A 15,577-nucleotide genomic window follows, 5' to 3' on the forward strand; every position below is an offset into this window, starting at 1 on the left:
AGTAATTCTACCTTCTTTTCTTACAAATTTTTATTACCTTATCTACCCCACTAACATTTTATTTTATTAAACCCTTAAAACTCCGCGCAATCCTTGTTTTAGCTTTTTAAAAAAAATAGAGGGAGTAAATAAATAAATATCAAAAGGGTACCAAATTCAATTTCGAGTGTAATAATGCAATAAATGAGTAATTTTATTCCCAAATATAAGTACTACCTCCATTTTTATCTGCAACAAACTTGGTTGCACAATCCCTAAGACAAAATTTCTTAAGCAAAGATTAGTAAAAAGGGGCATGTGATTAATTGGATGAGAGAAAAAGTAAACACCACCAGCATCCACCTTGTAACCACCCTCTCACCACAACTAAGATATGAAACCCCACCACCACCACCACCCAAAACCCACCCAACCAACTTGCACCACCACCAATCAATTCGCACCGCCACCCAAAACCCACTAAACCAACTCGCACCACCACCAATCAACTCGCACCACCACCCAAAACCCACCCAACCAACTCGCACCACCAACAAACGAAGCCCCACGTAACCAGGCCAGTCACCACCAACGAACCGAAACAACCACCTTACCACCTCCGATGGACTGAAACCCCAACAAACCACCACTAATTTAGTTCAAAAACCCCAACTTACCACCACCAAGGAAACGAATCGAAATCCCACCTCACCACCACAAAGATCTGAAACCCCACCTCACCACCACCAAGATCCAAAACACAGCACCACCAAGACCTCACCTCGTATTGGTTAAAAAAAACCATCGAATTTGAAAAGGGGCGGTGACTTTGAAAAGGGGAAAAGTGGCGGCGGCGAACTGGCAAGGGTAAGGTGAAATGATCGGCAACTTGATCTGAGTGGTGGTGGTGGTGTGGTGGTTGTGAGATAAGAGAGAGAAGAAAGAATAGGGTTGCTGCTGGTGGTGGTTGAGATGGAGGAGAGAGAAAAATTGGTAATGTTGGTGGTGGATGTGGTTGTGAGGGAGGAGAGAGAATGTGGGTTAGGGTTTTAATTATGGATAAATTAATTTGATTTAAAGAGTTAATATTTTATTTATTGAAGTTAGTAACATTTAGTAAGGGTATACTGGTAATTTCACATAAAAATTTATTAAAAGAGGAAACTTTTGGTTTGTTGCACATAATATGTAGCATTCGTTCTTAAAAAATGTTGCACATAATACGAAACGGAAGTAGTACCTGGCACTACCAAGAAGATTACAAACAACCAAATCATGGTAATGAGAATATGAGATCAACTTAAGTTAAAACTTCACCCAAATTCATGCAAGTAACTTCACCCCTGCATGTTTCATTCTTACTTTTTTTTTTTTTTTTTTACACAATTTCACATTGCTAATAACTCACAATTGAAAAAATTACAAAAAACTTTAATGTTGTCAAATGCTCATTAATTTATTAATAGAACATGAAGATAGTTTTAATTTTCATCACGAACCCCTCCAAAATGTATCACCCTACCAAAAGCATCATTAATATAGCCGTTATCTACAACAACGTAATCTGGATCACAATTCGCAATTGTATTAGTACGTTCAGGATTTGTCCTATTAATATAGTTATCATCGAGATATGTAGCATGATAAATTGCCGCAGCAGACGATTGATAGCTTCCTTTCACGCCACTGCCCATCTCGGGTAGGGGACTAGGAGGGTTCTTCAATCCAAAATCATAAACCTCGCCTCCCCATTCAACTTGGTTTGCACCATCGACTAATGTATCAAATATTTCGTTAGGCCAATATCCAATTGGTGCTGATGCTATGAATACCCACCAATTTTTGTCAATTATATCCTATACCCTCGCAAAAAAAAAAAAAAAAAAAAAATGCACATGAGAATATCTGAATATGTAAAAACGAAACACTTTTATTTTAGAGCGGCAATATTATATGATAATAAGCTATATCAAATCAATGAGTTGAAAATAAATTGTGAACTTGTACCTTCTGAATCGATAAATCCCAAGACCATTGTTGTCCTCCAATAACTGAGTAATGTGTTGGGGGAAAACCCAAAGGTACGTCTTTATCGACTTGAACAAATCCAAAGCATTGAAGATTTACGGATCCTAATTTAGACCCTCCAACCTATTAAAGTTGTTATGCACATACAAATTAACAAGCTTTTAACATAATTATCAAAAATATGATGTGCCTAATTAGATGACCCAAATATGATGTTTACAACATGAATGAAGCATTTGTTGGAGTAAAGAGAGTAAAAGTCATGTTACTCGAGTAGTTTGTGGTTTTTTTAGAGTTTGATCAGTTTACTCCACAAGTAAAATGTGGCCTATCACGTTTGTCCACAGGTTAGTTGTGGAGTAGACTTTTTCATGCCTAGATTCACCCTTTGGCTTTTTACTCTTTTTCTTGAATTCCTTGTTGATCTTTGGTTATTCTTATGTAACCTCCTCATTCAAGTGGTTGTTAGTTGTCATTAAATCATCTTCATTATTCTGATTTAATCACTCATTTGATGGTTACATTATATTTGACTTATCACACTCCTTGCATTGTCAATATATGCCTTAGAATCTTTTCAGAAAATATACTACATACACAATTTACATAATAAAAGAGCTAAACACGTTTCTTCTTCTTTTGAGCATAAGTTTATATGGCTCCACCTCTCACCCAAAAGTGCCTTTGAATGAGAGTGATGTGTAACCTTAGAAAATGTACCGGCGATACAGTGAGCATCTCGGTTGCGCCGAAATTCGTTTTCAAAGATAGTGACGAAATTTCACGCCACACCATCTTTCTTTTGATCAAACAAATACATTATTATTTATTCTATCATTTGTAGCCTTTGAAATACTTATTTTTACAACAACGTTCACAATATGATAATGTGAAAAGGGTGAACATGCTTCTCACACATCATTTATCATACCATCCCTATTATTTTTTGTTCAAATCACTTACGAGGGAAGTCCTAATGTATATTTGTGCGAGATTTAATACCAATTGAATATTTTTTTTTGGGTATATTTTGTGTTCGATATCAATTGACTTCTTTAGGTACACAAATGTGGTTATTTGGTAACATGATAGTGAAAAAAAGTGCGTGAAATTATCATTATACCCTGTGCGAGTCTACCTCGTACAAGTAGAAAAAGTGAAAATGTTGAGTGAATGTAAGAAAAAAGGAGTGTAGGAGTAAAAAGGTGGGTGAGTGTAAGCTAAAGTATGATATATAGAGTGTACAAAAAGGTGGACGAGTGTAAGATAAAATAGAAGAAAGAGTATATTCCTTCCTTTTTAGTAGGTTGCGTTTGTTAAAAACAACTTTTTGACAAAATAATTCTGCATGGAAAATAATTTTGAAGGAAAACACAATTGTAAAAAAATAGTATTCTTTTGTTTGTTTCTTTACAAAAAAATATTACATAGGAAAGGGAAAATAGGAGTGGAAGGGACAATATAGATTAAAAGAGAGGTAAGGGATGGAAGGAGTGTTGAGGAAAATATGGCATATCTTCCTTTTAGAAGGAAAATGTTTTCCTATTAACCAAATAATGGAAAACGGAAAATGAAAAAATTATTTGCAAGGAAAATGTTTTCCGTCAAAACATACAGAGTCTTTACACACTTTTTTTTTTATTTTTATTTTTATTTTGGGAAACCAAGAATTTGTTTGGTATATATATGCAGTTTTTTCTTTCATATAACTAGTGGTAGATTTGGTTTAAGCTCCAATTGTTTTGACGGATGACAATTTTCAAATAAACGATTTTCCTATTTTCCATTGTTTGGTTAATAGGAAAACATTTTTCTAAAAGGTGGAAAATAGCTCTCCTAAAAGTAAAATTTTTCCTTTTAAAATGAAGGTTTGCCACATTTCCTCTCTACTCTTTACATCCCATCTCTCCTCTCATCGATCCATCTTCTCTCTTCCACCTTTATTTCCTTCTTCCTCTACAATTTTTCTTGTAAGGATACAAACAAAGGAAAACTATTTATACAATTATGTTTTTCGCCCTTGGAAACGATTTTCCATGCATGATGAATCATTTTCCAAAAAATATGTATCCATTAAAACAAATTGCGCAAAGATTACAAATTTTCTAGTTTTTCATTTTCCGTTTATATATGAAACTTTCAATCTTCCAAATTGAGCAAAGATTACAAATTTTCTAGTTTTTCATTTTCCGTTTAAATATGAAACTTTCTATCTTCCATTTTCTTTTTTCAGTATTTTGTCATTTTCTTAATTTTTTTTATCAAATGTTGATTATGCTTTATGCTTTATGCTTGATAAATGTTTCAATATTGTGCTTTACTTTCTTTTATTAAAAAAAAAATCAACATAAAATATAACCAAAAAATTTGATTATGGGCGTATGGCTTTTAGTATTGAAGGATAGTGTCCTTTAGGACTTTATCAAAAAAAAAAAAAAAATACAATGATTATGTGGCATAGCTTTTTTTTTTTTTTTTGAAAAAATTATGTGGCATAGCTAAGAATTGAGAGTTTGGGGTTTAGAGAATTCTCATAAATCCTAAATTTAAATAACAAAGTAGATTAAAAAAAAATCTATTTGTTGACACAAATTTCGAAATAACAACGGATTTTAAGTGAGGCTCTCCTTGTCCTAAACCATGAGGATACTTAAGTGCTTGACATAATTTAGAGATTATATATTGTCCTATGAGGTACGAATTGAAGTACATTGATAAGAATATTAGCTTACCTCAAAACTCACATACAAATGTGCTTCAAAATCGTTAAATACTTTCGGATTTACCTGAAATTTGACCACATTAACATAGTTGACATCAAAAGTGAGTGTTACAATAATTCTCTTATAATCTAAGATATAATTTGAAAACAATAATTTAAAAAATTTTCATACCAAGTATCCAGCTTCTACGCTATCTTTCCCATTTAAAAGTTTTATTCGCGCAGAAGAATATTGGCCAAAATCATTTACAGTAGGTTTATATATAAGGAGTGTACCACTAACTCCAAGGAAATTCCTACTTGAATCTTCACTCGTCTGAACTCCAGCAACCTACACAGATTTATAGCTATTTAAACATTTGCATGGTTATATCACGTTATTATTACTTTTATTTAACAATTATTTCTAAACAATAATATGTCATTACATAATTGATTATGTATTGGTGCAATTTTGTTTACCTATTAAAATATAATTATATACAAAGTAATTTTCTTGATAGGAAAATCTAATTAATTATTGTTATTTAAAAAATGACACATTGTACCCAAAAAAATTTAAAAAAAATAACCCTTACGCAATGTACTAGTTTGGGTTCAGGAGGTGGTGGATCCTCGCCCCAATGGGAATTTGGGTTGGTTCTTAAAATGGGAACGGTCCCTATAGGACAGCCATCTTTAAGTCCAAAGCCATTAACTTTCTGTCTTTGAAATTCTTCTATCTTTTTTGGCAATACCTGTGCATATAAATAAAAGTTAAGGAAAAATAAGTCAAGTTCTCTTCACCTTAAAAAACAAATAATCTAAGTTCTAAAAAAATAAAATAAATAGAATATAGCCTAATTGAAATTTAATTTAAAGTATGTCATTTAATTTGAATTGAAAAACATTGAAAGTTATTTGGGTATACTATTTAGCATATTTAGCCCATGTTATTGAATTAGTCATGTATAATTGGGCTTTAGGTCTAGTGATTCGTAGCATAGACTTGTCACTTTTTTTTTTAAATGGTAAGAAGGTTTCTGACCAGACTTCAACCCTTACGGTTTTTTTGTCCAGTATTTACGGGCCAAATACTTAGGAGTAAAGGGGAGGGTAAGCGAATCCCTACCCCTAAGTACCTTCACTTGTTAGGATTCAAACCCAAAATCTCTCAAATATAAGGTAAGAACCTTACCAAGTGAGCCAACACTTTGTTGGTACACAGACTTGTAACAATGTAAACAATACAAAGCAAGGAAATCAATTTCCAAAAATATCGAAGCGTCTAGCATACCCTACCTTTGAATCAGAGCGTCTAGCATACCCTACTTTTGAATCGGATTATTATTTGTAATTTGAGTATTCATCTATCTTTCTTATGATAATTTTGACAATACAACCAAAGATTAAAGGAATAAGAAAATATACTTGTAAATACAAAGCATAACACGTGTTAAATACATTAATACAACAAAGACACTTGCCTTGGATGTATGGTGTTTTAACAATGGATGATTAAACGCCGGTTGTTTGTAAAAGTCTACACAATCATAAACACCATATTTTGTCTGTTGGAAAAAAAAATATTAGACTAAATAACTTTTAGTTACATACTTACATAATCCAGCATTATAAGCAAATAAAGGAAGCTAAGGGACATAATCATCAAATAACGTACCTTGATAATCTTCGATTCTTGTTTGCTAGGGAAGGATGTCCTACATAACCCATTGAAAACTAATGAAAAACAAATCACTAAGAACAATATAGGAGAAGTCATTCTTATCTCAAAAAAAAAAAAAAAAAAAAAAAAAAAAAAAAAAAAAAAAAAAAACTACTGCCTTTGATATGGTTTTTACAGCTAATAGAGTGTGTGTTATAGTGCTTAAATAGAGATTTTAGGATCAAAATCATGAAATAAATCAAAACTCAGCTCTATCTTTTGATTAGCTATGCATATTTATGTATACCATATAAAAAGGATTATTAGCCTAAAACCATATTGACCAAAATGGAAGCATATCAAGTATTTGAAATTGAAATTAATTCATTCATGAATAATAACAATAATAATAATTATAAAGATGATGACAATAATAATAATGGTAAGAGAAGGTATTAGGTGCGGCAAGCCGCACTAAAGAATTCGTGCGGCAAGTATATATGATATGTAGTATTTGGTGGAGGATATGTATTATTTGATAGAGAATATGTACAACTTGTTGGAGAATATGTGTTATTTGATAGAGAATATGTATAGTTTGTTGGAGGATATATATTATTTGTTGGAGGATATGTACAGTTTGTTAGAGGATATGTACAATTTATCATTGATAGAGGATACGTACAGTTTATTAGAGGATATGAGGTAGTATTTGGTGGAGGATATGTAGTATTTGATAGAGAATATATACAATTTATCTTTGATAGAGAATACGTACAGTTTGTTAGAGGATATGTGAGGTAGTATTTGGTGGAGGATATGTGTTATTTGATAGAGGATATGTATTATTTGATAGAGGATATATACAGTTGGCTAATATGTTTATTTTGTTAGCTTACCTGTTGCTTTTCTTTGCTGATTTCATCCTTTTGTTTATGTTCAATCAATTGGCTGATATGTATCTTTTGTTGACAGATATGTTCCTTTTGTTGGCTGATATATTTCATTTGTTAGTTGATATGTTCCTTTTGTTAGCTGATATACATAAAAATAATTAAAAGGTCAACAATGGCAGAACCTCCATTGAAGGTCCCGCACTAAGATCATTGAAGGTCCCGTACTAAGCTCATGGATATAACATAACTTGCTCATTTCTCAACCAAAATACATGCATTTGTTATCAAAACGCTCACAATTCAACATAAATCACATGGGATAATCAATTTCAATAATTATACATCACATAAGAAAGCCCCAATTCGATTTTTTTGGGCATATTTCGGAAAATCCGAGGATAAGCATAAATCATGGACAAATATAATCAACAATCTTTATTTTCTCTCTCCTCTCCATCCTCGGGTTGCGTGGTGTTGTGATGGAAGTTGGTGGCTGGTGGTTTGTGCGGCTGCGAGGAGTAGGTGGCTGGAGAAATATTTGTTGCAGTTTGTTGTTGGTGTGGAGGTTAGAGGCAGTAAGGGCTAGCTTAAAGTTGGTGTTGGCGGTGCAGCAACAAGGTAGTTCCGGGGTTGGCTGGGCAGGTTGTTTTGGGGGTCAGGGTTGGCCGGTCGGTTGGTTTTGGTGGTTAAAAGGGGGTGGTCGGCCAGTTCCGGCGAGGTTAGGGGGTGGGGTTGGGGTTTGACGGTAGGGAAAGGGCGGCTGTGATTTTTTTTTGTTTTTTTTTAATTTTTATGTTTTAATTTTATTTTTTATTTTAGGCCAATCACTTGTTGACACGTGTCATGATTACGTGTTATAACAGATCATTGACTTAGTATTGACCGGTTGGGACCATTGGAGGCAAACATATAGTAAAGTTGGGGTTATTAGATAATAAACCTTAGTTAGGATTATTAGAAGTAAATCGCCTATAGTTGGGATTATTAAAGTGTATTTTTCCTTCATATAAAATACAAATAAGGTTTATTATTTATTTGAGAGTGTAACAAATTATCAAATTTGTATATATTTACAATGAATAATATAGGTTCGTATTCGCACAAAAAAATAATAATATAGGTTCGTATAAAACATAGGAAACTCCGTCAATATAAACATCTAATCCAATTAATCCATCCAAATTAACCAAGCATGCTTGGTGGAGTACTCACCTTGTAACTGAGGTTACAAGTTCGAATCCCACCAATTACATTTGCTTTGTAGTTGGGGAATTACCTTATTTCCCCCATCTACTCTCAAGTGATGATAATACTATACCTGACGATGACCAAAATAGCAAAACAACATTTACACTAAAATGTAATACTCCCTCCGTTTTTTTTAAAGCTAAACTTATTATTTTCGTTCGTTTTTTTTAAAAAAAAAAAAAAAGCTATGGGTTTTTTTACATAGTAACCCTGTGATATTCACTTTTCCAAGCTATACCCTCCCCTTTTCAAACTTCCACGCTGTAACCCTAAGGTACATTAAGTGATTACGCTGTAACATTGACATTAACTTTCCGTTAGTTGTTGTTGTTAGTGGAGCCCACGTTACACCCATTAAACTTTTTTCTTGATTTACGTGCTAAAAATGTTCCGTTAGACGTTTAAGGGGTTATTTTAGCCCTTCATCATCCAAATTGAGCTCAAATTTGGCAAAAAATAACGTAAAAGCCCCATTTTGTGAATTCAGATTTCCGCAGTTAAAATTAGAATTCACAAAGCGGGAATTTTACCTTTTTTTTTCTTTTTTTTTATTTCTTTTTTTTTATTGTCAAATCCGAGCTCAATTTGGACCCTCTTAAAACCTTTAACGGGATATTTTTCAGCACACAAATCGAGAAAAAAATATTAAAAATTACAAAGTGGGTCACACTAACGGTGACCGTTAACAGTACGATAATGCCAAGGTTACAACGTAATCACTTAATGTAGCTTGAGGTTACAACGTGGAAGTTTGAAAAGAGAGGGGCACAACTTGGAAAAGTGAATACCATAGGGTTACTATGTAGAAAAACTCAAAAGCTATTCTTCCACTTTTGGAAACTCTTTACAATTTAATAATACTTCCTTCGTTCGAGTAATATTGCAATAACTGGACTTTTACACTATTCGTCACGCTTGTTTGACCACATAGTATGATTTATACATAAAGTAAAACATAGTCATGTGGGGTCTTGTTAGATTCGTCTCGTAAAATACTTTCACAATATCAACTTTTTATAATTTTTACTCTTATATAATTGTAGATATTTAACACATTTAATGTGCTTTAGGATTCGTAATTTCATCCTTATTGCAATATTTGTGGAACAGAGGAAGTATATATTTACTAACTAATGTCTCCACTCTCACTTACTTTATCATCTCTCAGACTCTCACTTCTCCAATAATCCCTACTCCCTCTCACACCACCCACTAACATCTTAATTCGTATTTTATTAAACCTCCTAAAATTCCGCATAATTCTAACTCTAGCTTTTAAAAAAGGGATTTGTTAAACATCACCCACAAATTACTACATAAAGCCCACAAAATTAATATGATTTGACAGTTTTGCCCCTTTGTCAATTTTCTCTGAAAACGAAAATTTCACTCACCGAAAAATGTGGAGTCGTACGGGGACGCCGGGGGAGGCCGGAGATCCGGGGGACGACGAATGTCATCGGAAAAGATGGCTGGCGTCCGGAGGAGCCGCCACCACCGTGGCACCGGCGCCTGGCCGGGACGCCGCCACCATGGCGGTGGCGCCTAGCCAGGACGCCTGTACCATGGTTGAGGCTTCCAGGCCAAGCGCCATAACCATGGTACTGGCGTCCCGGCTAGGCGCCACCACCATGGTGGCGGCGTCCCGGCCAGGCGCCGGTTCCAGGGTGGTGGTCCGGCCATTTTTTTTTTTTTTTTTTTTTTACATTTAACTTGCTTAAAATTCAAAATAAAAATTTTATCAGTTACCAAAAAAAAAACAAAATATTAAACAAAAAAAAGAAATTTTTTTTCTCAATTTCCAATAAAAAAAAACACAATATTACACAAAAAAAAAAAAAAACAAAAAAAAAAACATGATATTACACAAAAATAGAAAAAAAAAATCTCAATTTCCAAAAAAAAAAATATTATACAAAAAAAAAAAACTAAAAAAAAAAATAACAAAACAACCACGGCAAGGTGGTGGGGCGCCTGGCCAGGACGGCCGACGCTTGGTGGTGGCGCCAGGTCCGGCAGCCACATCCACCGGCCTGGCGTCTGGGCAGGACGCCCAGCCACAGTGACTGGCGCCTGTCCCAAACGCCACTCACCGTGGCTACCCAGACGCCAGGCCGGTGGACGTGGCTGCCGGACCTGGCGCCACCACCACCTTGCCGCCACGAGCCACCACCACCTTGCTGCCACGAGCCAACCACCTTGCCGCCACGAGCCTCGACATCCCCGTACTTTGATTTTTATTGAGGTTGTGTTTTTTTTTTTAAGGTAAAGGGCAATATTGTAACTTCAATATAAGTTTGGGGGCTTTATGTGGAGATTTGCGGGCGATATTTAGCAATTCACTTAAAAAAACGGAGGAGTACTTCAAAATCCGTACCATACATTGAACATAAATCCATTGACAAAACATAGATTTTTTTTTTTTTTTTTTCTTTTCTTTCATGGGATAAATAGCACCAAGAAATTGACCAAAATAACCAATCATCTTCCTTTTCATATTAATACATTCAAGTTGATGATTAACAAAGCATCTATCTTATGTAATTATTGGCACTATTTGCCTTAAATTATTATTCCATAACTTAAAAGTTAAACCTTTTTAACGTACCAATTAACACTGTAGCAAGTGGTAGAGCAAAACCAGGGGTTTAATTAAAAACCCACAAAAATGGTTTTAAAATTCAGTTTGAGCCTATTGTTTTTACGTGTCACCTGTTAAAGAAACCAGCTCACAGTAATACACACTCAATTAATTTTTATTTTTATTACAGGAAAACGAAAATTAAGGACACCCACTTTTATTATAAATGCCCATGAAGTTTGGGTACATTGACAAATATTCGGTTATCCTCAAAAACAATTACTGTTGATTTCTTGGAGAAAATTCTAAAGATTTCTATCCAAAAAAAAAAAAGAAAAAAAAAAAAAAGTTGATTTCTTGGAGAAAAATTAAGTCCCCTGTTTTTATATAAATACAGAAAAGGTTGATTAAGAAGTGTAACAAATTATCAAATTTCAGAAAGATGTCGAACACTGCTGGTCAAGTTATTCGTTGCAAAGGTATGATCATAATGATTTATTTACTGCATTTATTCATGGGTATTAGTTTAATTTCCATTTTATGATTTCAAATATTTTTTATAAAGATAAAAGTTTATGTTTCATTTCAGTTTTTGAATTTTTTTTTTTTTTTTTGGTTTAATTTAATTATTTTAAGCACTGTTTCTAGATGTTTGGGAATTTTGTTTGTCAGTGTTTTTTTCTTTTTTTTTTTTTTTTTTTTTGGTAGATATTGTGATGAAATTTTAAATTACAATTAACTATTTGAAAAGATCATGGGTTATTAGCTAAATGGTGGACTGATGTGGGATGGAATATGTTAATTTTAAAGTGAAGTGTCGACATTATTTATTAATATGCCCAATCCAATAATTTTAACTATTTGATTAATGTCCGATACTATCTCATTTCTGGATTATTATCAAAGAACAAATTTAACCTTTACTAATTTTTGACTTAAATAGTGAGGTTATCTAATAGTGTGAAATTATGAGCTTTGATTGACAACTAATTTAATAGTGTCAATTTATGTGTTGAATTAATACTTTGCATGTTAGAATAATATCCTAGTATAATTGTGACCTTAAATGATAAAAAATACAAGGCTATATTTATCAATTTGTACTTTGTAGTGTTAAAAGCCTAAAACTATAAAAGCTACTCTTTAGACTCTAGAGTCCCCCGTCTCTAAATGTTCTTCCTGACACTTTTTTTTTAGTGGCAGTTACCATTTAAACCGAACAGGAAGAACTTTTAGTGACAGGAGGTAAAACGGAAAAATATAAGAAATGGTATTAATTTTGTATGAAAAATGCAGCTGCTGTAGCATGGGAAGCAGGAAAGCCATTAGTGATAGAGGAAGTGGAGGTTGCACCTCCACAAAAAATGGAGGTTCGAGTGAAGATCCTCTTCACTTCACTTTGTCACACTGATGTCTACTTCTGGGAGGCCAAGGTTAAACTTAATTCGATATGTAATGTTTTACTTATTGTTTTCAATGTGTGTAATTTAATGTAATCTTTTACTCATATGATCTGTTTTTTGCTGATTGTTCAGGGGCAAACACCTGTTTTTCCTCGAATCCTCGGTCATGAAGCTGGAGGGTATGTCTATTTTCTTCAACATTCTTGTGCTACATGGTTAATTTTGTGTTTCAGTGTTTCTTTCCATTGAATTTATTGGATAACTGAAATTGTTAGCACCTACATGACACTTTCTTCTTGTTCTTAAATTCAACTTTTGTTCTTTTTATGTATGTTCTGCCTGATTTTTTCTGTTTTTTCTTTAAATTAAATGGTATTAATTCAGTTCTAATTGTTGAATGAAACACATGCATAATTTATCATTCTTAATTGATCAAGCCTACCTTATGTTGTCTCCGTCTGAAATTAGTTATCAAACTGTCCCAACTTCACATGATCAAAGATATAACATAATTTCCCCTGACATCCTAAATGTTGTAGAATATTTTAGTATGAATTATGTACTGACTACTGAGGGGGTATATTAATAAGAAACTAATGATCACATTAAACTATGGTACATTCATTAGACTATTAGAGGTATTTATGTAGGAATGATAATACTGGATATGCATTGATTATAGTGATTTCTGTGCATTTGATTATGTAGAATTGTGGAAAGTGTTGGAGAGGGTGTGACAGAGCTAAAGCCAGGAGACCATGTTCTGCCTATCTTCACTGGTGAGTGCAAGGAATGTGCACACTGCAAATCAGAGGAGAGTAACATGTGTGATCTCCTGAGGATCAACACCGACAGAGGTGTGATGCTTAACGACGGGAAATCGAGGTTCTCAATCAAAGGACAACCCATTTTCCACTTCGTCGGAACATCCACATTTAGTGAATACACTGTGCTTCATGTTGGCTGTCTTGCCAAGATCAACCCTGAAGCATCCCTTGACAAAGTCTGTGTTCTGAGCTGTGGAATCTCTACAGGTACTAAATAAAAATCCGAATTCATTACTCTTGAGTCTTGACACAATACACTGAAGCTTAATATGTGATTGAATTATTGTTTTCCGGGGCTTTCTTTACAGGTTTTGGCGCGACTGTGAATGTTGCTAAACCAAAGAAGGGTCACACAGTTGCTGTTTTCGGCCTAGGAGCCGTTGGCCTTGCGGTTGGTACCTCGTCTTTAATACATTATGTACTTATTTTCGTCTATACAACTTTGTCAATGACCTTAGTAAAATTCATTTATATCTTGATGTCTTTAGGCTGCTGAGGGCGCCAGAGTTTCTGGTGCATCAAGGATCATAGGTGTGGATCTGGTGTCTAGCAGGTTTGAAGCAGGTAAACCATGATATACCATCCTTGATAGTTTACATTACTACAAGTCTAGAATATGTACGAGTATAATTTGATGATTTTACTGCGGTTTAACAGCTAAGAAGTTCGGTGTGACTGATTTTGTGAACCCGAAAGACCATGACAAACCAGTTCAAGAGGTTTTTCTTACTCCCTACTCCTAAAGGACTACATAACATGACCTTTCTGCTACTGTAATTTATTCAATTCATGTTCTTATGCTTCTTTCATTAGGTAATTGCTGAGATGACTAATGGAGGTGTGGACAGAAGTGTCGAATGCACTGGAAATATTCAAGCCATGATTTCTGCTTTTGAATGTGTTCATGATGTACGTTCCTAACAATCCAATTTCTCAACCCCTTATAATATCTCTCCCTGTTCTATTAAAATAGGCCTGAACTATCCTTTACGCCTTTAGATATGTACTGATTTATATTATACGGATTTGATCGACTTCAGGGCTGGGGCGTTGCTGTTCTTGTTGGCGTGCCCAACAAAGATGATGCTTTCAAGACTCATCCCATGAACTTCCTTAACGAGAGGACGCTCAAGGGAACTTTCTTCGGCAACTATAAGCCTCGTACTGATATCCCAGGAGTCGTGGAGAAGTACATGAACAAGGTAAGAATCCCACTAATTCTAGCTATCTTTCCTAACAAATTTCTCATTTACTAAATAGCTCATTAGCATCTTATGACATGATGCAGGAGCTTGAGCTGGAGAAATTTATAACCCATGAAGTCGCTTTCAAGGACATCAACAAGGCTTTCGACCTCATGCTGAAGGGTGAAAGTATCAGGTGCATTATTCGGATGGATGCTTGAACTGTTATATAGAGCTGACTTAGAGTTTAAGAATGAAGAAATAAATAAAAGAATAAAATGTCGTTTTTTCTTCTTTATTCTCTTTACGTATATGGAAGGGTTTTCCCTTAGTGCTTCGACTGCCTTTGGAGAATTAGTGTTTAAACTTTCGATATACCAAAATGTTAAAGAGTGCATGTTAGTATGATTGCAGGCTTTTGTGAATCTTAGTTCTTTACTGAATTAGTTCTTAAATTTCTGGCTTTTCCCAGTGAAATTTTGTTTGTATGTGCTTCCAAGGGATTCTACCAACCCATTATAAGAGCATGTTTGGTTAGTGTAATTTTTGGATTGGAAACGGATTTGATTAAATCGATATCGTTATCGAGTGTTTGGTTAGAAGGTTTGGTAACAATTACCATTACCTAAGGGTAATGGTTACCTCTCAAAAATTTAGGGTAATAAATACCTTATCCTCCTCAAACACAAACAAAAGGAGTAAAGTTTAACCGATTTCTTTCCATGATCAAACCAAACAAATGAAAAGGTAATAGTTAATGATTCTTTTCTACCTCTTATTTATTTTCTTTCCATTCCGTTTTTATTATCCGAACTAAAAGCCCCCTAAAAAATTACGAAAAAACCTCATAAGGTAACTCCCCAATGTGCTAAGGGTCACTTTCTTAACCGATTAGACAAATGTTGATTGATTCCAAATCGTGAGTTGCCTTATAGAATAGGCCATTTACTGATTCCAATTTGACCAGTTTGAGACGAAAAGGCTAGGAAATTTGTAAAAACAAACTTGTCAGTTTAACCAGATGTGATCCAAAGAGAAGACATACTATGAAATAGAGGGCCTTC

The 15,577-nt window shown here is 34.2% G+C and overlaps 2 protein-coding genes across 2 annotated transcripts; one reads left to right on the forward strand and one right to left on the reverse strand.

Moving 5' to 3' along the window:
- Positions 1-1,460: 1,460 nt before the first annotated feature.
- On the reverse strand, positions 1,461-6,491 carry LOC110735832. Its single transcript, XM_021916014.1, has 7 exons — positions 6,390-6,491; positions 6,196-6,279; positions 5,317-5,466; positions 4,902-5,060; positions 4,740-4,793; positions 1,987-2,130; positions 1,461-1,835 (listed from the first exon to the last, which is right to left on the reverse strand). Exons 1-7 carry the CDS (start codon positions 6,489-6,491, stop codon positions 1,461-1,463), a joined length of 1,068 nt encoding a protein of 355 aa, XP_021771706.1.
- A 4,806-nt stretch (positions 6,492-11,297) lies between these two features.
- On the forward strand, positions 11,298-15,053 carry LOC110735786 (alcohol dehydrogenase 1-like). Its single transcript, XM_021915971.1, has 10 exons — positions 11,298-11,578; positions 12,396-12,532; positions 12,635-12,681; positions 13,211-13,536; positions 13,638-13,720; positions 13,818-13,893; positions 13,987-14,048; positions 14,143-14,238; positions 14,370-14,531; positions 14,618-15,053. Exons 1-10 carry the CDS (start codon positions 11,542-11,544, stop codon positions 14,732-14,734), a joined length of 1,143 nt encoding a protein of 380 aa, XP_021771663.1. The 5' UTR covers positions 11,298-11,541; the 3' UTR covers positions 14,735-15,053.
- Positions 15,054-15,577: the final 524 nt, after the last annotated feature.

This window comes from Chenopodium quinoa, unplaced genomic scaffold, assembly GCF_001683475.1.
Source record: "Chenopodium quinoa cultivar QQ74 unplaced genomic scaffold, ASM168347v1, whole genome shotgun sequence".
NCBI classification, from domain to species: domain Eukaryota; kingdom Viridiplantae; phylum Streptophyta; class Magnoliopsida; order Caryophyllales; family Amaranthaceae; genus Chenopodium; species Chenopodium quinoa.

Bases quoted from the DNA above. Each gene is read 5' to 3' on its own strand.
- LOC110735832 (XM_021916014.1), bottom strand. From the start codon at position 6,491: ATGACTTCTCCTATATTGTTCTTAGTGATTTGTTTTTCATTAGTTTTC. The intron at 2,131-4,739 runs GTAAGCTAATAT...CAACTTTAATAG, and splicing joins ATTTGTATGTGAGTTTTGAG to GTTGGAGGGTCTAAATTAGG. The intron at 1,836-1,986 runs GTACAAGTTCAC...GCGAGGGTATAG, and splicing joins GGGATTTATCGATTCAGAAG to GATATAATTGACAAAAATTG.
- LOC110735786 (XM_021915971.1), top strand. From the start codon at position 11,542: ATGTCGAACACTGCTGGTCAAGTTATTCGTTGCAAAG. The intron at 12,533-12,634 runs GTTAAACTTAAT...CTGATTGTTCAG, and splicing joins TCTACTTCTGGGAGGCCAAG to GGGCAAACACCTGTTTTTCC. The intron at 14,239-14,369 runs GTACGTTCCTAA...GATCGACTTCAG, and splicing joins CTTTTGAATGTGTTCATGAT to GGCTGGGGCGTTGCTGTTCT.